At 37.1% G+C, this 23,253-nt stretch overlaps 1 protein-coding gene across 2 annotated transcripts; it reads left to right on the top strand.

Moving 5' to 3' along the window:
- Window positions 1-12,246: 12,246 nt before the first annotated feature.
- LOC116211233 (glycosyl hydrolase 5 family protein-like) lies at window positions 12,247-14,482 on the top strand. 2 transcript variants are annotated; one of them, XM_031545517.1, is made up of 4 exons: window positions 12,247-12,730; window positions 12,889-13,136; window positions 13,270-13,793; window positions 13,918-14,482. In XM_031545517.1, exons 1-4 carry the CDS (start codon window positions 12,293-12,295, stop codon window positions 14,322-14,324), a joined length of 1,617 nt encoding a protein of 538 aa, XP_031401377.1. In that variant the 5' UTR covers window positions 12,247-12,292; the 3' UTR covers window positions 14,325-14,482. The 2 variants fall into 2 exon arrangements, with proteins under 2 accessions (XP_031401377.1, XP_031401378.1); XM_031545518.1 differs by having other exon boundaries at window positions 12,970-13,136.
- Window positions 14,483-23,253: the final 8,771 nt, after the last annotated feature.

Consider the following 23,253-nt stretch of genomic DNA (forward strand, 5'->3'; position numbering starts at 1 on the left):
ATTGTTTTTCCATCGGTGTGAAAAGACAATATGTTGTTTACCTTCTGAAAATATTCATTTATATACATTAGATAGGAGGAGATATTCAGAAAAAAAAGAAAAGAAAAGGATTTGGTGCAGTTTTAAACATAATCCTTAATTTAGGAATTTTGACTTTTACGAATTAGACTCTTTGTATCTCATTATTTTCCTCTCATTCTCTTCTATACTTATGGACCTTGTTTGCAAAAAAAAAAAAAAATATATATATATATATACATGGTAATATAAACAACGAAGAAGGCCTTTCGTCTCAATTTAAATATTCTTGAGATGCCCATATTATAGATGTTTGATGCTTCAATTTGCAAGAGTCAATAGATCGAGAAGATCTTGCGAGCCAATATAATATTTTTGTTTACCTACTAAAAATTAAAATGACAAACCTTTATTGACTCGTGACATTGTTACATGATATCAGTGTTGTATACAAGACTTTCTCCAATAGATGAATAAACGATTGTTAATTGCTCGACTTTCCATTTTTCCCCCCTCCCACCTTTTCCTCTCTCTTTTTCCCTCCACATTCAACGATATGCAAGATTTTTTCTTTAAAAGTATAATTATTATTTTATAATTTATTAAAATACTTATTAACAATTTATTACAAGGAACCTTGCAAATTTAATTATTTGAATAACAACTTGAAATAAAGGAACTTGATAATCCCGTTAACAGGGTCTGATAAAGGTCAAAAACTTCCTTTTATCGCTCTTTCAGTTTCATTTATATCCATGGCGTCCAATAATATATATATATATATATATATGTTCAGTTATAAGGGAGACCATTTAATACAAGAAAACAAAGATATAAATAAAATAAGTTTTCTTGACATGTGCGTTGCACAAGACTTTTACTACAAATATAATTGTATTTACCTCTTCAAATTTTAATTATTTTTAGTTAAATTCAAAATATTAATAAAGATTTCATTCTTTTTTTCTATAGTATATAAATATCTAATAATTATATCCAAATATTTCAAGGAGTTGTGATTAATTCATATATTACTACTATACTAGAGGAGGAGTAGTGATGTAACTTTTTCAAAACTATATATCATTTCTACCATTCAAAATCAGTATGCCAAGTTTTGAGGATAATCTTGTAATTATTTTAGTTTTGAGGATATATTAAAATAAAAATATTTCACATGCAAACATGTTTATGCATATATATTAAAATTATTAAGTATTTTTGCTCTTAATTTTTATGCATTTATTATCAATTTAGTCCTATTTAATCCTAATTATATATATATAGATTAATAGATATATATTCAGTTATAAGGGAGACCATTTAATACAAGAAAACAAAGATATAAATAAAACAAGTTTTCTTGACCGTTGCATGAGACTTTTATTACAGATATAATTGTATTTATCTCTTTGACTTTAATTATTTTTAGTTAAATTTCAAAAAATTAATAAAGAAATCATTCTTTTTCTGTAACATATAATATCTAATAATTATATCCAAATATCTTATGGAGTATTGATTAATTCATATATTACTACTATATTAGAGGAGTAGTGATGAAACTTTTTCAAAACTATATATCATTTCTACAATTCAAAATTTGTATGCCAAGGTTTGAGGATAATCTTGTAATTATTTTAAATTTTGAGGATATATTAAAATTAAAATATTTCACATGCAAACATGTTTATGCATATATATTAAAATTATTAAGTATTTTTTTGTAAACTCTTAATTTTTATTCATTTATTATTAATTTAGTCCTATTTAATCATAATTATATGCAATTCATATATATTAAAATTTATTATGTATTTTTATTTATAAACTCTTAATTTTTATGCATTTATTATTAATTTAGTCCTATTTAATCCTAATTATATATATTTATAATTATGTCAATATTTGTTACGCTCTATTCAACTCAACATATTTATATAATAGATTTACCTTTTTATCCCTATGATATTACAATATTTACTTTTATGAACCTATTAATTGTCTTATAGTCAAGTGTATATATATATATGTATAGATGGACACATGTAACTCTACCGACAAGAATAAAACCTAAAAACTTATGGTTTATAATCAATGCACAAGGAGATGCCAACGCACTCCACCGACAAGGGATGTCTGGGTTTTTGTCTGATTAATCCAAATCGGCCATCTGAATGTCCTTCAAGCCCACGAAATATGATATTACAATATTTACTTTTATGAACCTATTAATTGTCTTACAGTCAAGCATGTATATATATATATATATATATAGATGGACACATGTAACTCTACCGATAAGAATAAAACCTAAAAACTTATGGTTTGTAATCGATGCACAAGGAGATGCCAATGCACTCCACCGACAAGGGATGTCCAAGTTTTTGTCTGATTAATCCAAATCGACCATATGAATGTCCTTCAAGCTCACGAAATAGGTTGGTCGGCCACATAGTCCTCAATAATGAGTGTTGTCTTATATGATTTCAAGGTAACTTAGGGATCGGACAAAATTTTTTCCTATTCTCTTCGTATTGCTAATTGCCAACCCGTGATGATTCTCAAATGTAAAACTGTTCCCCCAAATGATGATTCTCAACCAACAACCAACCCACTAAACTCGTTGTAGCCTCTCTAAGGAGTTAATCTATTTATTAATCATCTTAATTTCGTGTCCTTATGATGTATCGTAATATTTCTTAGAAGTTTTTTTTTTCAAAATTTTATCTTTTTGTCTTTTTAAAAAATTTAGAATTTGGTTACTAATATTCAAATGTTCTAATTTTTAGAAAATTTAAAAAATGAAAAAGACGAAAGACCATAGAACGACGGTGGAGCGGCCAGCCCCCACTACCTTCCGTCGTTCTCAAACTCTCTTTCGTTTTTCTTTATATATACATATATAGACTTGGCACTAAAATAAATCTCTGTAAGGTACAAATGAAGACTGAAGTCACGTGTAAATGAAAAAATTTCAACTCATTTTTGTAACCATTACCCATTATAAAATAAATTAAGTATAAAACAACTCAGACCAAAATGTCTAAGTAGTATAATATATATATATATATATATATATATATATTTCATTTGTTCTTTAAATAGAAAAAAAAGAAAAAAGAGAAAATATTTCACTGGAAAAAAATCATTTTTCACCGAAAAAAAGAAAAATACAGTAATATGCTTAGAGATCCCACACAATGCGTGTGTACAAATACTTGTATCGATCTTGCGACGTGATTGCCAATGAGCCCAAACACGAGGGACAATATAGCAAGATGCTTCATAATATGTATAATAACTACTAAAGAAAATCCCCATGTTGTTACGAACTAATTTCACACTAAAATTATATCTCGAATCCATTCAAGTTACATTAAATTTAAAACTATTTTAATCTAATTTTTTTGAATATAATATATTTGACTATTCATAACATGATCTCCAATAATATTCTTTCATATAGTTTAAATGATCAAATATATGAATTATATCATGATATTTGAGGATTAAATACGGTCGAATGAATTGAAAATATTCTTTTAAATGGAGAGGAACTTAATGAAAACATGGGATTATATAGCATGTAAATTAACATGGCTAAAAGTGAACTTATATATACATAGACATATACATGTATTATTTGGACATGTTGATAGAGTCACGGGGATTAAAAAAAATTGTAAGAAAGTTATAAGGACTTAAATTTTAAAAGTAGGGAAAATCCTTTTCCTTTTTATCATGTTATTCCTTCTTTCCTCAAAATGCCTGAATGAATTGTCCTTGTTTAGGGGAGAAAAAAAAAGTAGGGAAAACAGAAAGGAAAAGTAATCTATTTGATGTGTTCTTCCGGTTGTGTTTGCCTTTGAAAACGTTCCGATTTGTAATGTTGTCATAATAACTTTTTTTCCATGTCAGGTTAATTTTTTAGAAGAGTTTATTGTGCATATCGCATGATTGTTTACTCAATAATGGTAATAAAAGAACTTATGGGTGAACACAATAAAAGAAATTTAAGTTACATTAAGAAGTGCCAAGGTATCATGTCCTTTTCTCTAACATCCCAGATTTCTCGCATGTATTTACATTTCATTACCTGACATTTCAGTATATTTTATAATCGGTTAATTTTATCTTGTTTAAAGTATTGCTTTTACATTTTCAAAAATTCAACTGGGCCTGCCGCAACCTTCCCTTGAAACTTTGCAGCTCAAATCAAATATTTGTATATGTGTTTAATTTAATTATTATAAATTTCAAATATGTCTTTTATTTAGTCAACCTCGCTTCCACTAATCAATTTCACCGCCAGCTCATGCTTTTCACTACACCGCCTTACTCATTCTCTATTTGTAACATTCACTTGTCATCATTTCGGGCAAAACTTAACGGAGGCTTTGGGAGAGCTCGAACACGAGAGAGTTGAGAGAAAATTTTATAAAAATAGAAAACGTTGGTTTTTCGATGTTTGAAGTTTAGAAGACTTGTCGAGGTGAGTAACAAATCGTTGTCGAGTTCAAGCTTTTTGCTATCAGATATATTCCCATTCCAGTAACAAATCGAACCGCAATATCATCGATCTTTCTAACGAATGAGCAGTCCCCCCAAATCACCACGCCAGCTAGATATTTGCTCTATCATGAATTAGAAACATTTTCATAATTGGAGGAAAAGGTGCAGTTGATCAACTCTGTGCTCTTTAGTATGGTCAGCTATTGGTGTTATCACTTTATCCTCCCAAAAAAAGTCATCAAACTTGTGCAACAGAAGTGTCGATCCTTCCTCTGGAAAGGTGTCGAGCAATATGCAGGTGGGGGCAAGATCAGTTGGGAAACCATTTGCCTCCCAAAAGTTGAGGGAGGTCTTGGTATCAAGGATTTAACTCTGTGGAACAAGGTGTGCGTGTTGAAGAACTTATGGTCTCTCCTTATAAATTCGAGCTCTCTCTGGGTGGCTTGGGCAAACAAATACTTAACAAAAGGCCGTAGTCTTTGGTCTTTACGGATGCCTGGAGACTGCTCATGGAATTGGAGGAAATTAATGCAGATTAGAGCTCTCATGTTCCCTTATATTAGATACAAGGTTGGTTCAGGCAAAACTGTGTCCTTTTGGTATGATACCTGGCTACCTGTTGGCCCGTTGATCAAATATTATTACAGAGGACTTCAGTGCTTCCCCTCACTCAGGGAGCATACAACAGTTAGTGCAGTTCTGGTGGAAGGGCAATGGCACTGGCCGAGGAGTTCGGACCCATGAGCTACTTGGATTCGGGATTTGGCCACAGCTCTCGAATCTTCTAACCAGGACAGAGTCTTATGGACCCCTCAGAAGTCTGGACAATTCTCTATTGCAAATGCCTGGCAGTGTCTTAGATCGAGAGGCCCAAAAGTGGAATGGGGGAGTGCAATATGGTTTGATGGACATTTTCCTCGCTCTTCTTTTATTAACTGGCTCAGTGTTCATAATAAACTAGCTACTAAGGACCGGCTATCAAAATGGGGGATTCAGCTTGCGTCAACTGAGTGCGAATTTTGCAGTATGCAGAGGGAGACTCGTGATCACCTCTTTTTTGAATGTCTTGTTACCCAAGGAATTTGGAAAAGTCTGCTAGCTCGAATCGGTTTGCACCGAACTACGGTGAGTTGGAATACGGAAATCAACTGGATTACTTCCCTTCGAGGGAAGAAGCTTGATGTCATTTGCCTAAATCTTCTTTGGACTCACTACATATACTGTATATGGCGAGAGAGGAATGTCAGAATTTACCAAAAGCATATCTCTCTTCCAGCGGCAATAGTTCAGAAGGTTTTTGCAGATGTGAAAGCGAAGCTGAGTGTTTACCCCCGTCTCTCACAAAAAATTGTAAATGCTACTTTAGTCGGTCACATGTTTAACTCTCCTGATTTTGTACACAACTAATTAATTCCCTTTTGGGGTAGAGTTTAGGGTTTAGTCTCTCATGTTGTACTGGGTTAATGGCCTCTGATATAATTACTTTTGATTAATGAAATTTTCCATGCATCCAAAAAAAAACATTTTCATAATTATCATGAGCAATTAAAAAATTAGCATTTTTCTGAGGAAAGTCACTGGGCAAAGTAATCCATAAGAAAACCAACTTGCATTGGGTTCAGGTGGTTCCGGGTTTGGCGACTCTTTCAACATTTTCGATTCGAGTCTTGTGAATAAAGAACACTCATGATTTTGAGCATTCAGTGTCCATTTCTCATATATAGCATGAAAGACGGCAACAAGGGATCTGGCCGGGGACCCCTACTTCCAATTTCTCGAGTTAGGTCCCCTCAGGTTTGATAGGCGTCCAATATATATAGACGTCGCCCAGGACTTCAGGATAGACATGTCAAATGCGTGCAGTATATGTAATATGGACACTGCTAGAACATATAAAAAAACATGTACATATGAAATGGTTTTTTGTGGAATTGGCTCCGTTATCAGCCCAAGACGCCATCATGCATGATACATGTTCGATAGACAATTTTCGTTCTGAATCTTAGTATCCGAAAATCTAATTGGACCCCGACTAATTCAGTCGAGTTTGGTAATAGGTAAAACTCACCCAACATGGATTTTTTATATTCATAATGACTCGAACTCGAGACCTTATTTAAGCGAAATATGTGCCGAATCACTTAAATCAATTGATGTTGGTTGTTCGAATGACAATTTCCAACGCAGCAAGAACGTGTTGCAGAGGTAAAGTAACCAAAAGAATTTAATGCGTGAGAATTAATCAGTTCTCGAGATTCCCCAAAATTATCATGGATCAAATTTATAATAACTATTTTATTCACACAAATTAAGTTTTAGAATACGTATGAGGTTTGCATCAAATCAAATTTATAATAACTATTTTATTCACACAAATTAAGTTTTAGAATACGTATGAGGTTTGCATCAAATCAAATTTATAATAACTATTTGGTTCTCATGCAAAATGTACGTTTTTATACTATTGCGTCGATGATTCCCATGCTGTGTTTTGCAAATAAAAATTCTATAATTGGTAAAATTATCCAAAGAAAACATCGAACTGACCCCTCCCACACACACCCAGGTTGGTTCATGGAAAATTATTCATTCCTATTAAATTACCTCGAAAATAATACATATATACTATAAGGAAGGATAGTCGTAGATAACAAGTCATTAATTGTGTATAATAAATTTGATACACTTTCCATTCTTGTATTTAGAATCTTGTACATAATTACTGTATAAATATCAGTACACAACCTATGAACAGTAGGTTGGATTTCTCCCAAACATTCTAAATCTCTTTATGGTATCAGAGCCCTAGATCGGGCATTATCAATTTTCTTCTTTCTCATCCTTCAATCTTCTTTCCTTCAATTCTCAATCACAGTCCATCGTTTTCAATGGCTGATTCAATCTCTGCCTTAACCAATTCTACCTCTGGAACAATCAATTCCAGTCAACCTCACTCTCTACCTGCAACAGTTTCCACCGAAATAATCAATCCCAATCAGCTCCTACCTCTACCTGCAATAGTCCCCACCATACCGGTTAAGCTAAATGGCAATAATTATTTTTTCTGGCAGGGCATTATGAGTGCACTACTGGAAACTTACGATCTACTTGGCTATGTCGAAGGGGATATTCCAGCTCCAGAGAAAACAATTTCAAGGGATGGTATCATTGTTCCCAATCCAGCTTTCAGGCAGTGGGTAATGAGAGACAAATTTGCTCTTACCTGTATTATGCTTGCTGTGACAGAAGAGATTGGCTGCAATATCGTCGGTCTGAAGACTTCCCGTGAAGCATGGACCGCACTCGAGACTATGTTTCTTGCACAGACAGCAGCTCAGATTGATTTTCTAGAACAACAATGGCGCGATCTGCGAAAAGAAGGCAAGACAGTACTGAAATACATCAATTCAGTGCGACAATTAGCAACAAGATTTGCTCAGATTGGAAAACCAAAATCATCTGAGCAAATTAATCGAGCCATTGTAACAGGTCTCGGGTTAGATTGGGAACCGCTAGTTCTCGCACTCTCTCCGTCTCTCACTGCCATGACAACCGATGAACTTACCAATCTCCTCATTCATAATGAGTCTCGACGCCTTTCTGCCTCCACCGTGACACAATCGGTCATGGCACCGATCTCAGGACTTCTCGGACCACCGCCTGTCGAAGTGCATTACTCCGACGGAAATGGAGGAAAGGGACGTGGTAATTTCAAGGGTGGAAAGAACAAGAACAATGGAGGAAAAGGGAAGAACAAGGGAGGCGGAAACCCTAATTTTGTAGGAGGTGGAAACCCTAGTTTTGGAGGACTGATTTCTGTTAATGGAGGCGGAAACCCTAATTTTGCAGGAAATGGAGGAGGAGGAGGACGCGGATGGCAATCGGGTCAGACCTGGCAATCGAGTCATTTTCATAACCTGGCTTGCAACTCGGCCCAGTATTCGTATCTCTCCAGCCCACCGGTTATTGGGCAGAACATCCAACCTGGCCCATCTCTTCATGGGCCTCCATATGGCACCGGGCCTTCAGCTGCTCCTATTAATAATCTGATTTGTCAGATTTGTAACCGTGTTGGACATTCTGCTATTTTTTGTTAGACTCGTGATGGGCAGGCTCATTTTGCCCAAGCCTCTTCTGCAGGGATCCATGATCTCAACTGGTATGTTGACTCAAGAGCCACTCATCACATCAGCACTGACCTGGCAAATCTGCATGTTCAGGATGATTATCCAACATCGAGCCAGCTGTTCTTAGGAGATGGTAAATCTATACCCGTAGTAACCACGGGTTCTTCTTATTTTCCATCCTATATTCGTCCTCTACACATGAAAAATATTCTTCACTGTCCTAAAATTTCTAAAAATTTACTCTCCATTTCTAAATTCACTCGAGACAATACTTGCTTATTTGAACTTCATCCTGATTTCTTTGTTGTAAAGGACCTTCACACGCACCGGAAGCTAATGCGGGGACCAGTTAAAGATGGCCTGTACTGTTTCCAACCGGAAGACAGATGTACCCGTGTTCCACATACTCTCCTTACTACCTCCAAGTCTGCTACATTGTGGCATCAACGTCTTGGACATCCTTCTTTTCCTATTGTTCGTCGTGCTTTACCTGCGTCTGTTTCATTGAATAATGATGACAGTGGTCATATATGTTTCGCTTGTCAACAAGGGAAAATTGTGAACCGCTCTTTTCCACTTACTCATAATTAAAGCAATGTCTTTCTTGAACTCATTCATACTGATATCTGGGGGCCTACACCTATTACTTCTCATACTGGATATCAATATTATATTCACTTTCTTGATGACTACAACAAATTCTCATGGTTCTATATGATGAAATCCTGCTCCGAAGCCCTGTCTATCTTTCATGCTTTTTGCTTACAGGTCGAAAATCTATTTGGTCGCAAAATCAAATTCCTACAGTCTGATGGAGCTAAGGAATTTCACTCTCACGCCTTTCAAGCTGAACTTCAGAACAATGGCATATTCCATCGTATCTCGTGCCCCCACGTCCCTCAGCAAAATGGCTCTGCAGAACGTAAGCATCGACACATTGTTGAAATGGGACTTACCTTGCTCTTCCATGCCTCTTTACCTCCAAAATTCTGGAATTATGCCTTTGAAACTGCAGTTTACTCATTAATCGTCTTCCTGTTAAATCACTTAAGTTTAAGTCTCCATTTGAGCTTGTCCATGCACGACCTCCAAATTACTCTACCTTAAAGGTTTTCGGGTGTCTTTGCTTTCCCTACCTACGTCCCTATACTCGTCATAAATTAGAGCCTCGGTCTGTCCCTTGTGTTTTCCTTGGTTATCCCACTCATTATCAGGGATATCAATGTCTAGATCCAATATCTGGTCGTATGTTTATATCCTCCCAAGTGATTTTTGATGAGCAGTCCTTCCCATATCGTTCTGGGTCATTTGTCCCGGCGGGTTGCAGACAGACTCCTCTTTCACCCGTACATGCTCCAGGTCCGCCATTATTATCCCCAAATAATACATCTTCTACAGACACATCTTTATTTGACATCCCTCTTCCAGTGTTTCCCGTGCCAATGTCCACTAATAATAAAGGTGATCCTCCTAGAAATACTAGCTCTCCTGAACTTGCAGATTCTCCTGGACATAATGGTGGTGTTACATCTCCGGTTTCTCGAGTCATCAATCAGTCTGATGATTCTACGAACTCTGCACGGGTTGCTCAGGCTAATAATCCTGCTCCTCAGAGGACTCATTCTATGGTAACTAGGTCTCGTGATGGGACTCTTCCTGCTCCTCGTTTTGTCATATCTTGGCATCCAGCTGCCTTCTCTGTTTCTGCTGATCTACAGGAACCCCGTACCTTCTCTAAAGCACAAAAGGATCCACATTGGAGAGCTGCTATGGAAGAGGAGTTCCAAGCTCTTATTAATAATCATACATGGGACCTAGTTCCTGCTTCTCCTTCGAGAAATATCATTGGCTGCAAATGGGTTTACAAGATCCAACAGAAGGCTGATGGCACCATTGATAGGTATAAAGCTCGTCTTGTTGCCAAGGGATTTAATCAGCGGGAAGGTATCGATTATGAAGAGACCTTTAGCCCTGTCATCAAGCCAGTTACCATTAGAGCTGTTCTTTCTATAGCTGTCTCTTTTCGGTGGCCTATCAGACAGCTGGATGTGAAGAATGCTTTTCTCCATGGTCATCTTAGTGAGGAAGTTTATATGAGTCAGCCTCCTGGATTTGTCGATCCTCTCCGTTCGGACCATGTCTGTCGCCTGAGACGCTCTCTCTATGGTCTCAAGCAAGCCCCCCGCGCTTGGTTCCAACGTCTGAGTAATTTTCTTCTAAGCTTGGGATTTATTGGCTCCATTGCAGACTCGTCCCTATTCATCTTACGAAGCAGGACTTACACTATTCTCATTCTTGTGTATGTTGACGACATTATTCTCACGGGAACTCCGGGAGCTCCTTTTGATTCACTAATGACTGCTCTTCATCAGGAGTTTGCGATGAAAGACTTAGGACCGCTCAACTATTTTCTTGGTATGGAGGCTACGTTTGACAAGCCAGGGCTACATCTCACTCAGGCAAAATATATTCATGATATTCTTTTGCGGAGTTCCATGCTGGATTGCAAGCCCATTAGTTCGCCTGTTGCCTCGGGCGCTCGTCTTTCTCTCCATGATGGTGACACTTTTGAGGATCCTTCTCTATATCGGAGTATTGTTGGGAGTCTTCAATATATTTGACTCTCACGAGACCAGACATTGCATTTGCTGTCAACCAAGTATGTCAATTCATGCATACACCTACTACGGTTCACTGGGCGGCGGTAAAGCGCATTCTTCGGTATCTCAAGGGTACTATTACTTATGGACTTCTTTTTAAACCGGGCCCCATATCTTCCCTGCATGGCTTCTCTGATGCAGATTGGGCTGGCAATCCCGATGATCGTCGCTCTGTCAGTGGTTTCGCTATTTTTCGTGGTCCTAATCCGATTTCTTGGAGCTCCAAGAAGCAGCGAACTGTAGCCCGCTCCAGCACCGAGTCAGAGTATAAGAGTCTGGCTAATGCTACTGCCGAAGTTATCTGGATTCAATCCTTACTTTTGGAATTGGGAGTTCGTTTATCTAGTCCACCAATTCTATGGTGTGACAACATCTCAGCTATCTACCTCACAACAAATCCTGTATTTCATGCTCGGACAAAACATATTGAAATTGATTATCATTTTGTACGCGAGCGTGTAACTCAAAGGCAGCTGCTCATCCGCTTCATCAGCACAGATGATCAACTTGCTGACGGTCTTACCAAGGGACTTACTAGTTCTCGCTTCTCGGCACTTAGGTCCAAGCTCAACGTTGCTCCGTCCCTGTTGCGCTTGCGGGGGAGTATAAGGAAGGATAGTCGTAGATAACAAGTCATTAATTGTGTACAATAAATTTGATACACTTTCCATACTTGTATTCAAAATCTTGTACACAATTACTGTATAAATATCAGTACACAACCTATGAATAGTAGGTTCGATAAATTTGATACACTTTCCATACTTGTATTCAAAATCTTGTACACAATTACTGTATAAATATCAGTACACAACCTATGAATAGTAGGTTGGATTTCTCCCAAACATTCTAAATCTCTTTATATACATACATACGTATACATATATATATATATATATACATATATATCTCCTCTTTCTCCCGCTAGGCCCCCTTCCTTTTCCTCAGAGCTTCTCCAACATCGTACATACAATGGCACTGATCCTTACAAAGGAGCTACATTCCCCACTTACGCTGCTCCTTTTAGTATCATATTCGTGCATTGGCTTAGTCCAGGTTGGGCCAATAGCAGTGCAGGCGCAAGGGCCGCTCTTCACTGACTCACGGTGGATCGTGGACGGGGCGGGGCGGCGGGTTAAGCTTGCGTGCGTTAACTGGCCAAGCCACCTCCAGCCCATGCTGGCCGAGGGGCTCAGCAAGCAGCCTGCTGACGTGATCATGAAGAAGATCAAGTCGATGGGATTTAATTGTGTCAGGTTCACTTGGCCTCTCGAGTTGGTCACCAACGGTTCATTGGCTTCCCGCACCGTGAACCAGTCGTTCCAGGGCCTCGGGCTGAGCCAAGCCCTCGCCGGCATTGCAGCCAACAATTCCTGGGCTCCTGATCTTACCCTGATAGATGCTTTTAAGGTATATAGACTGTTCTGAAAAAAGGAAGAACACGTCTATTGATTTATGATATTAAGTCAATGTTACGCTGATAATACTCTCTTTAATATTTAGCCTTACACGTCAAGTGTGATGTTCAAGTGACTCAATGATGAATTGATTTGGCCGTTGCCTGACAGGCAATGCTGGCGAGGTTTCAGCGAAACAATGTGATGATCGTCCTTGATAACCATCTAACTGTACCTGGCTGGTGTTGTCAGTGGAGCGACGGAAATGGATTCTTCGGAGACAAGTTCTTCGATCCCAACCTTTGGGTGAACGGCCTAATTAAGATGGCAAGGTTAGCTACCAGTTTTCCAAACGTCATTGGCATGAGCCTCAGGAACGAGCTTCGCGGCCCAAGATCAAATGTAGACGATTGGTACAAGTACGCATCTACCGTAGTAAAAGATTTATGTATCATTTCAGTAAAATTAATCGCATGTTTTCCCATGTCAATTGTAATTTTCTGAGACCTTGTTAATATTCACACACATTGGGAAAACATTCCTTTTTAATAGGTACATGCAACAAGGCGCGGAGGCGGTACACACCACGAATCCGAATGTCCTAGTGATCCTTTCGGGACTGAACTATGACACGGACCTCTCCTTCCTCCAAAACAGGTCCATCCATGTCTCGTTCGCGAGGAAGCTCGTGTTCGAGGTTCACTGGTATAGTTTCAGCGACGGGCGAAGGTGGACGGCAGGAAACCTCAACGATCTGTGTGGGAACATATCCAGTAGAGTCATGGCCCGGGCTGGCTTCCTCGCCCGCAAGAACCTCAGCCCATTATTCCTAAGTGAGTTCGGGGTGGATGGTCGTGGGACCAATGCAGGTGACAACCGGTACCTGCCCTGCATCTTGGCGATGGCGGCGACGGAGGACTGGGACTTCGCCATATGGGCTCTCCAAGGGAGTTACTATCTCAGGGAAGGGGTGATGGATATGGAAGAGTTCTATGGGCTGTTGGACGACAACTGGAGCAACGTTCGAAACCTCACCTTGTTGACGAGGTTGTCCTCCCTTCAAATTCCTTATAGGGGTAAGTACAAGTTCGGTTTTCCGGCTTTTTTTTATTTGAGTTTGGTATGATTAATGTGTGATATTCGAAATTAACTGCATACAATTTGATGTTGCGATATATTAACTATTAATATAATGTACAGGACTGCCATTGAAACGGATGCACATGATCCTCTTCCACCCGCAGACCGGACTCTGTGTCACAAATGGGCCACCAACCAGGTCACTGCGACTCAGCTCCTGCAGGGCGGCACAGGCGTGGATGTACGGTCCCCAGAGGTTCCTCCAAGCCGAAGGAACCAAATCCTTCCTTCAAGCGGTTGGGCCTCAGAAGCCACCACGACTTGCTCCAAGTTCAACTTCACAATGGGACATGGTATCGAATTCAGGACTGCACCTATCGGCCAAGGCCATGGATGGGAGCACCGTGTGCTTGGATGTAGACGGAAAGGGATTGTTGATTACAAACGCCTGCAAGTGCTTGCAGGGAGATAAGTCGTGCGACCCCACGAGCCAGTGGTTCGGATTGGTCCAGAGCAACACGGTTTGATTAGAGTGCTTCTAGGAATTAATATCCTCATCGAAGTTTAAGCACATGAATGCAAATCGGCGTTGAATATCATTTGTCATAAGGGAAATTATATGCCCCGATCCACTTGTTTCAGCAATTTAGAGTGTGTTTGTTTTCTGAAATTTTTTTTATCTCAATTCCACTTATCTTCAATTCAACATCATAATCATTACTTTTTTTCATTTTTAAAATTTTTTTAACCATTCAATTCAATTTTTAATATTAAATTCTCTCAACTATTCATTACTTTTTCACAATTCAACAACACAATCATTACTTAATCATTGTTTTCTCTCAATTATTTATTATTTTTTCACACTTTTTCTCATAATTCAACAATACAATAATTACAAAACAATTAAAACCAAAACTCAACTCAACTCAACTCTAAATTCAAACGCACTCTTAATTAGTGAGATGGGCTCAGAACTTGGAAGAAATTTGGGTCCTGGCCCATTACTTCCAACGGAGTTCTAGGCCGAGGCGGCGAGACCCACACCTTAGTCGTAAAACCAAGTCGCCCGGGCCACCACCACCCCTCTCTCCGTCCTCCCTTACTCTCTTCGAGGAGGGGGAGGGGAGAGCAAATTCTCGGTAGCGGGGGCCTGAAAACCGACCATCACCGCTGATCTCCTTTTTTCCAATTTTTTTGATGGTACATTTGATATTCAAGAGGAGAGTGAGAATGGGACATCTTGTCATTTTCTCTCAAAATATTATCTTAATCACTTCAAAGGCAGCCCGTGACTAGAATATAATCCTTATCACTATTTTCTTGCCATAGAAAATGAGATAATCCTTATCCAAAATCAACCTCAGTCTATGATTCTCATTCATTCTCTTTTTCGGTTACAAGACACGCTCTAAATTTAATACAATAAAATGAAATCTTAATAACTAATAAATGGATATAATTAATTTCACCACGCGAATCGAATTTGCAACCTCATGATTAAACAGTGAGAGCGTCATTGCGCTACATCCTTTTTCCAATGCATTTTTATTTTGTGGATAAACGTTCTCTAATTGGCAAAATTATCCAAAGAGAACATCGTATTATCCCTCCAACACTCACCAGGTTGGTCCATTGAACATAATCATTTCTGTAAGATTTCCTCGAAAACGATATATATAGCTCCACATTGGCGCATCCTAAAATCATATTCTCATTTTCACTCCCTAACTTTCCTCTTTTACTGAAAAAGCCCCCTTTCTTTTCCCTTAGAACCCTCCTTAGCTGACAATGATCCACAGAGCCAATTGTATGCAATGGAACTGCTTCTTCCCGAGTCCCTGCTTATGATGTTTGTGTTCGCATCATATTTGTGCATCGAATCAGTCCATGTCGAGCCCATTGCAGTGCAAGTGCATAGGTCACTCTTTGGCAAACTTGCAGTGGATCGTGGACGGGAAGGGTGGTGGGCAAAGCTTGCGTGCGTCGACTGGCCGAGCCATCTCCAGCCCGTGTTGGCCGAAGGGCTCAATAAGCAACCCGTTGATAATATCATCGAGAAGATTAAGCTCATGGGGTTCAACTGCGTCAGCTGGTTCACTTGGCCAGTCGAGTTGGCTATTAATGAAACGTTAAATCAACTAACCATGAAGGAGTCATTCACGGGCCTCAGGTTGGCGCCGCAGGCCCTCGCTAATATCGAGGCCAGGAATCCATGGGCCTCTAATCTTATACTTGGATGCTTTCCGATCGGGTACATGAAATAGAGAATCCATATCATCTCTCATAAGTGTAAGCTCACAGCATATCTTTGTTGATACTTTATACTTACTACCCGGCTTTTGCGTTGCAGACGATGATAAAAGCCTTTAAGAAAAACAAGGTGATGGTCATCCTTGATAACCACGTAACGTTACCTGATTGGTGCTGTGCGTGGCCTGGATAATGGAAATATATTCTTCGGAACCACATTCTTCGAACCCCCCGCTTTGGATCGATGGCCTATGGATGGCCACATTAGCTACCCAATATTCCAATATGTCATTGGCATGAGCCTTAGAAATGAGCTTCTCGTGGCCCAAAATCAGATTAGTGTAGATGACTAGTGTATGTGAACATGCAATTCATCTTCATATTCTCGATATTAACTTGATTTCTCAAAACTTGCACGTGTCAAAGGAGTCATAGCACCCGACATGGCATGAAGGGATCGGAGGGCCCCTAGTCAGTTTCTAGAGTTATTGCTCCTTTGGTTCAACAGGCATCCAACCTAGACGTAGTCGGGACTTCGGGAAATACATTTCATATGCGTGTATATGTAATACGGATATCAATGTTAGATCATATCAAGAATATGCACCAAGGATATGCACCCATCAAATGTTCTTCGGGAATCATGCAAGATGCATGCCCACTGACAATTAATTAAAAGTATATGACATTGCAGAAACAATAGGATTGTCAGCGCCATAAGACTTCTTCCTTCCGACAATAATCGAGGTGCAAGTTTGACTCCATAACACCAGGATTCCTATCCAATATCCATTCCGTTATTCCTTTATCCCTGAGTCTGCTCCCAGGCATTCCATCATAAATATATGTGTGTGTGCGCGCGCGTGTGTAGAAGTATGAAAAACCAATTTTAAATATGTCAAGATACTTATAAAAATGTTGTAGTAAATCAAATTTCTAGCCGGGGTAATAATCTGAAGGACCACTCGTATGTTAGAAAGATCTATGGTTTTGGTTCGATTTGTTATCGATTTTGGAAATAATTGATGGGAAATTAAGAGGTTAAGAGCTCATAAGGCTAAGGCAACGTTAATGATGTATTCAACTAATTTGTGCTTTGGAAAAGATTAGTGAACATATATATAGTAACTCCTTTATGGAATATTTCGAATACTATGTTCCACGTGCTATATATCTCGAGAACTTATCCCGATTCGTTAACATTCTTTCGATTTCGTTATCTCTATAAGCAAATTCTTCTCGTGTTAAAACATAATTAATTGGGTCAGTTTGGTTTCATGATCAAATTTTAGAATCATGATTTCGATTTTAACTCTACCCACTACACAACAAATACACACGTTTCCCAAGTCAAATTTATAATACCATCTCATTTGTCTTTTTCCACAATCAAAATCAAAATCAAAATCAAAATTACTTTAACTCTAAAACCAAACGCCCCCTTAGCCCTGTTTGGATTCAGGAACAAAAAATTTTAACTTTAACTTTAACTTTAACTCAACACTCTACACAACAAAAACACACATTTTCTAAGTCAAAAATTTTAACTTTAACTTTAACTCAACACACTACACAACAAAAACACACGTTTTTCAAGTCAAATTTATAATCACATCTCATATGTCCTTTTCCACAATCAAAATTAAAATCAAAATCAAAGTTATTTTAACTCTGAATTCAAACGCACCTTTAATTTCTGTCTTTTAGATGGACCGCAGCGAGGATTCGTCTCAGCTTAGCTGAGGACTACTCGTATATGGCATGTAATTCATCTTCATATTCTCGATATTAACTTGATTCACGGAGTTTTCCATCTCAATTGCTGTTCCTATAAGGCTGAATTCCTGTAGTGGTGATTCTAGTTAGTTGATCAGCTATCGCTCCTTAGGTTGGTTCAACAGGCATCCAACATAGGCATAGTCGGGACTCTATGAAAGACATTTCTTATGCCCATCTAATGTGCCTCCGGAAGAGACCAAGCTATTGGCCCAAGATTCAATCACGCAAGATGCATGCCGACTGACAATTGATGCCTAAACAGACAACAAGAATTTGTCACAGAGCTAACGAGACCAAAGGAATTAATGTTAATGGATTGGGATTAGTTAGACATTTACTCTTTTAACCATATCTTTTATTATTATAGAGTAGTCAAATCTATATATATATATATATAGAATTTTTAAAATTATGAATATTTATTTACTATTGAAAAAAGTTATTTGAAGAATATATTCTTCTTCGTATTTGCTACTGTTAATTAAAATAATATGTTACTTTAATTAATTTTATTTAAGATATTAATCTATGAATTATTAAGACAGTTAAACTTTTATCCCTATTTATTATAATGTAGTCGAGTTTATATATATATATATATATATATAGATAGATAGATAGATTGCTAATATTAATTACAATAATATCTACTATTAATTAATTTTTATTTAAGCTATTAATTAATACATATATATAAGTATAATTGTATTCTGTTGTAATAAATTCTCCCTCATTAATAGAAAAAATTATTTAAATAATATATTAAAAATTTAATAGAATTGATTTAATCAAATCAAGCCCCATTATTAAAACCCAATATCTTCTCGACTTATTAGAAAAAGGCCCAATTCAAAAATTAAGTTACGATTAAGTGTACTAACAATTAATTATTTAATTAGATATTAACCTAATTTATATTATTATAAGCGCAAAATTATAGTAATATATGAAATTATGGTAATATAAAAAAATAAGATAAATATTGTTATCAATTTTTTCATTTATTAATTTACATAAACAGTTTTGTAAATATCTATATAAATATGTATATCATGCAATTATTAGATAAATATATAATGCATTGAGACCATTAGTGGGAAAATATTCGTAGAACCATTGAAAATTGATCTAATTTTATTAAATTATAGAATGAAACTTCAAATTAACTTCAAGCATATTTTATATAAAAAAAAACAAAAATTATATATTTGAAATAAGAATGCCATCAAATTTATATTTAAAGTACGTAACCAACTTTATTTGAATATCTGTTAAAATAGGCATACTATACATTGATCGATTAGATAAATATATAATGCATCGAGACTATTAATTAAAAATATTTATTGAACCATTTAAAATTATTCTAATTCTATTAATTGATTATCGAATGAAACTTCAAATTAACTTTCAACATATTTTAATTGTTAAAAGAAATTATATATATGTGTTAAAAATGAACATATATATAAAACCCCAAATGATATAAACACTACAAAAAAAATTGATGATATATAGAATTTCTAAAATTATCATGATCCTATAAAAGAACAAATTTATAATATAATGTTATTAACTGATAAAAAATAAAAATAAAAAATAAAGATAAGGATGTTATAAATGATGTTTTAAAAATGCAAATTTATATTCTATTTACAAAACTTAATATATGTGATAGATTTATAGTAACGGTTAATTTAAAATGTGATGCATATTAATTGAATATAAATTATTTTTGTAATAAGTTCTATTGAAAAATAGTTGAAGATTATCATTTATATTAAAATTAAAAATTGAAAATTATTATTATTCTTATATGATAATTCATGTTTAAAAATATAAATAACTACGATAAATAGATATATATATATATATATATAAACATGAACCCGTGCAATGCACGAGACAAAGAAACTAGTGATAGTAAGATATTTACTCTTTTATTTCCATTTATTATAGTGTAGTCAAGTTTATATATATATATATATAGAGAGATAGACTGTCTTCATATATTATATATATAATAATAATAACTTTCATAATAATTGATGCACTTATTAACCATATTTATTACAGAGATAATCAACTTTCATTACCAGTGTTATCAGAACCGGACCGGACCGGGCGGTTCGACCGGTCGGACCGGAAACCGGACCCTTGTTCGGTCCGATTAGCTTAAAAACCGAAAATGCACAAACAGACCGGTGAACCTAAAAAACCGGCCGGTTTTTTGTTAAACCCATCGAACCCATTCGAACCGGCCGGTTGCATGGGTTCAGAATTTTTAAAGGAAATTCGAAATCTCCCGACCCTAACCGAAATCAAAATCAAAATCGATTGAAACCGTAGCCGCCTTCATCTTCAATCTTCACTGTCTTCCTTCTGCTTGAGGCCGAGCTTGGTGGTGACGATGGAGAAATGGTCCTGGGCGGTCTTGATGAGGACGTAGAAGTAGAAAAGGAGGAAGAGGGAGAGGGATGGGGTGGAGAGGAGGGAGTTATGGCGGAAGATGTAGTAATGGAAGCCGAAGTAGTTGATGATGCCATCACTGCGCTTGACCGAAGAACGAGATTTGGGGCTGTTGAATAGTCCCTCGTGAGGAGGAGCTATGCGAGAAGAATGGGTCGGTGGGGAGATGAAGAGGAAGAGTGAGAAGAAAGAGACACAAGGCCGCAGGTTTCAGTTCTCCCGTTTATGTGGGGGTAGGAACTGGGTTTTCTCAGGTGAGCTCGAGCTCGTATTCCGTTTCCGAATTCCACCTCTCATCTGGTTGATTTTGTCCGTTGGGTGGTTTCTTTTCTGGGAAAGATCCGTCCTTTCTGTAGGTTTCATGTCCTCTGCTTGTCGCTCTGTGTTTGTCTGGTTCTTCCGCTGCTCTATTTCAGCCTGACTCAGCTCAGAGATTCAGTGATTAAGAAATGGTGGCAATTGTGTTTACTGAATTAATTAAAAATAAAAGATTTTTCATTTTGTTGGGTGTCCCAATTTCAATCCACTTCTTGCTTACTTTAGTCCATAGTATGATTTCCATAAATGGGAGGAAGACAACCTCTTGGAGTGAACGACAAGCCCCCGGCTGCCACCAATTTCATCCTCTTTGATCTCTACAATTCCTTCTCCTCAGTGCTCAATCCCAAAGGTACTCATCTCTCAACAACTTGCAACTATGCATACAATCGACATTTGTATATATGTCTTATACATGTAATGTAGTTGTCAACCGTATGCTGATGTCTTTTTGGTCTGTAGGAAATTCGACATTTCAGAACCTGCTAAAGCCGTGTTGCGTCGGCACAGGGTCTGCTCAAATCCTGAGCGTAGATAGTAAAACGGGGGAGAAGAAGTATGGTGTCTGCTCAAATCCTGAGCGTGCCTTCTTCTGGGACATGGTCCATCCTACACAAGAGGGATGGAGGGCACTTAGCAAAAAAAAAAAAAGAGGGATGGAGGGCTGTATTCTCCCAATTGATGAACCCTCTTCAACAACTCTTTAAGGACATATGAATCATTAATCAGCTAGCATCAATTCATGTTTGTTCGGATTAATGTAATAACAACTTACTCCTCTTTCCTTCTATGTCTCCATCCTTTCCATGTCAAAAGAAATCTAATATTCTATCTTTTCTTGTATTTTTCAATTTTTTTGACACATATTAATTATTATCTAATATTTATTACTATTTTCTTATATTTTATGTTATTTTCTTAAAATAATAAATATTTATTTATTTTATAATTAAACATGCGGTCCGACCCGTCGAACCCCCGGTTGAACCCATAAACCCATGAACCCATACCTCGGCCGGTTCGATGTCTGGTCCGGTTCTGATAACACTGTTCATTACATATTATATATTATTTCTATATTAATATTATATTTACATATTGTCTCTATATATTATTTTTTAATTATAAATTTAACAACAATTATTCCATTTATTCACCTTTCATATTTGCTTATTGTCTTCATATATTTATTTATAGGGTAAATTGCACTGGTGGTTCAAAAAGTTTAACAAATGTTTCAATATGGTACAAAAAGTTTTTTTTGCTACTTGATGGTACAAAATGTTTCAAAGTTGTTTGAGTATAGTACAAACCGTCATCTCGCCATCGACGTCGTTAAGTCGATGCTGATTGTGCAAAATCGGTTTTTGTGGGACGTTACATGATAGTGCAAAATGTTTTGAAGTTGTAACTTAATAGTGCAAAATGTTTTACGTAAGTTACATGATGGTGCAAAGTTTACAGTCTTGTAAAGGACGGCTTGACGGCGTTAATGACGAGATGACGGTTTGTACTATATTGAAATAACTTTGAAACATATTGTACCATCAAGTAGCAAAAAAAACTTTTTGTACTATATTGAAATATTTATAAAATTTTTTGAACCACTAGTGCAATTTATCATTATTTATAATGATAACTTTTAGAATAATTGTTGCATTTATTAACCATATAGACTACACAGGTAGTCATTTTTACTACAAATAATATTACATGATGTACTAGAATTATAAGTAATTTAATTACTTATAATTTTAAAACTATATTATATATATATATATGGACAAATACATTCTGAGTATGTATATATATGTGTGTGTATAGCGCGCTCCACCCCTCCCTGAAAAATTCATATTCGGATGATCTTTCGGGTTACCACACCCCCATTTTCTACTCCTTAATTTCCTTGAGCTTTGCCCCGTTTCCTGCCCCCAAAAAAATAAAAAAATAAAAAATAAAATCATATTCTTATTTTCAATCCCTAACTTCTCCTCTTTCTCCGACAAGGCCCCCGTCGGGCCCTTTCTTTTCATCAGAGCTCTACTCAATTGATTTCAGCCTACAAAGATCCATAGAACAATAATTGTATGCAATAGAGCTGCTTCTTTCCAAGGCCCTACTTATGCTGTTCGTTTTCATGTCATATTCGTGTATCGGCTCAGTCCAAGTCGGGCCCATAGCAGCACAAGCACAGGGGCCGCTCTTCACTGATGCACAATGGATAGTGGACGGGGCATGGCGTCGGGTAAAGCTTGCGTGCGTGAATTGGCTGAGCCACCTCCAGCCCGTGCCAGGTGAGGGGCTTGACAAGCAGCCTGCCGATGGGATCATGAACAAGATTAAGTCGATGGGATTTAACTGCGTCAGGTTCACTTGGCCACTCGAGTTGGTCACTAACAGCTTGTTGGCTTCCCTCACCGTGAAGCAGTCATTCCAGGGCCTCGGGCTGAGCCAAGCCCTCACAGGCATTACAGCCAGTAACTCCTGGGCTCCTGATCTTACCCTCATAGATGCTTTTAAGGTACCGTAATATGATTTACAATATTTTTTTTAAGGTATGATTTATGATTGCTCTTAAATGTTAAGCTATAAAGTTACTTGAACGATGAATAATTATTTAAATGGTTTCTTTGGATA

The sequence above is a fragment of the Punica granatum genome, chromosome 6 (assembly GCF_007655135.1).
Source record: "Punica granatum isolate Tunisia-2019 chromosome 6, ASM765513v2, whole genome shotgun sequence".
In the NCBI taxonomy this organism is placed as follows: domain Eukaryota; kingdom Viridiplantae; phylum Streptophyta; class Magnoliopsida; order Myrtales; family Lythraceae; genus Punica; species Punica granatum.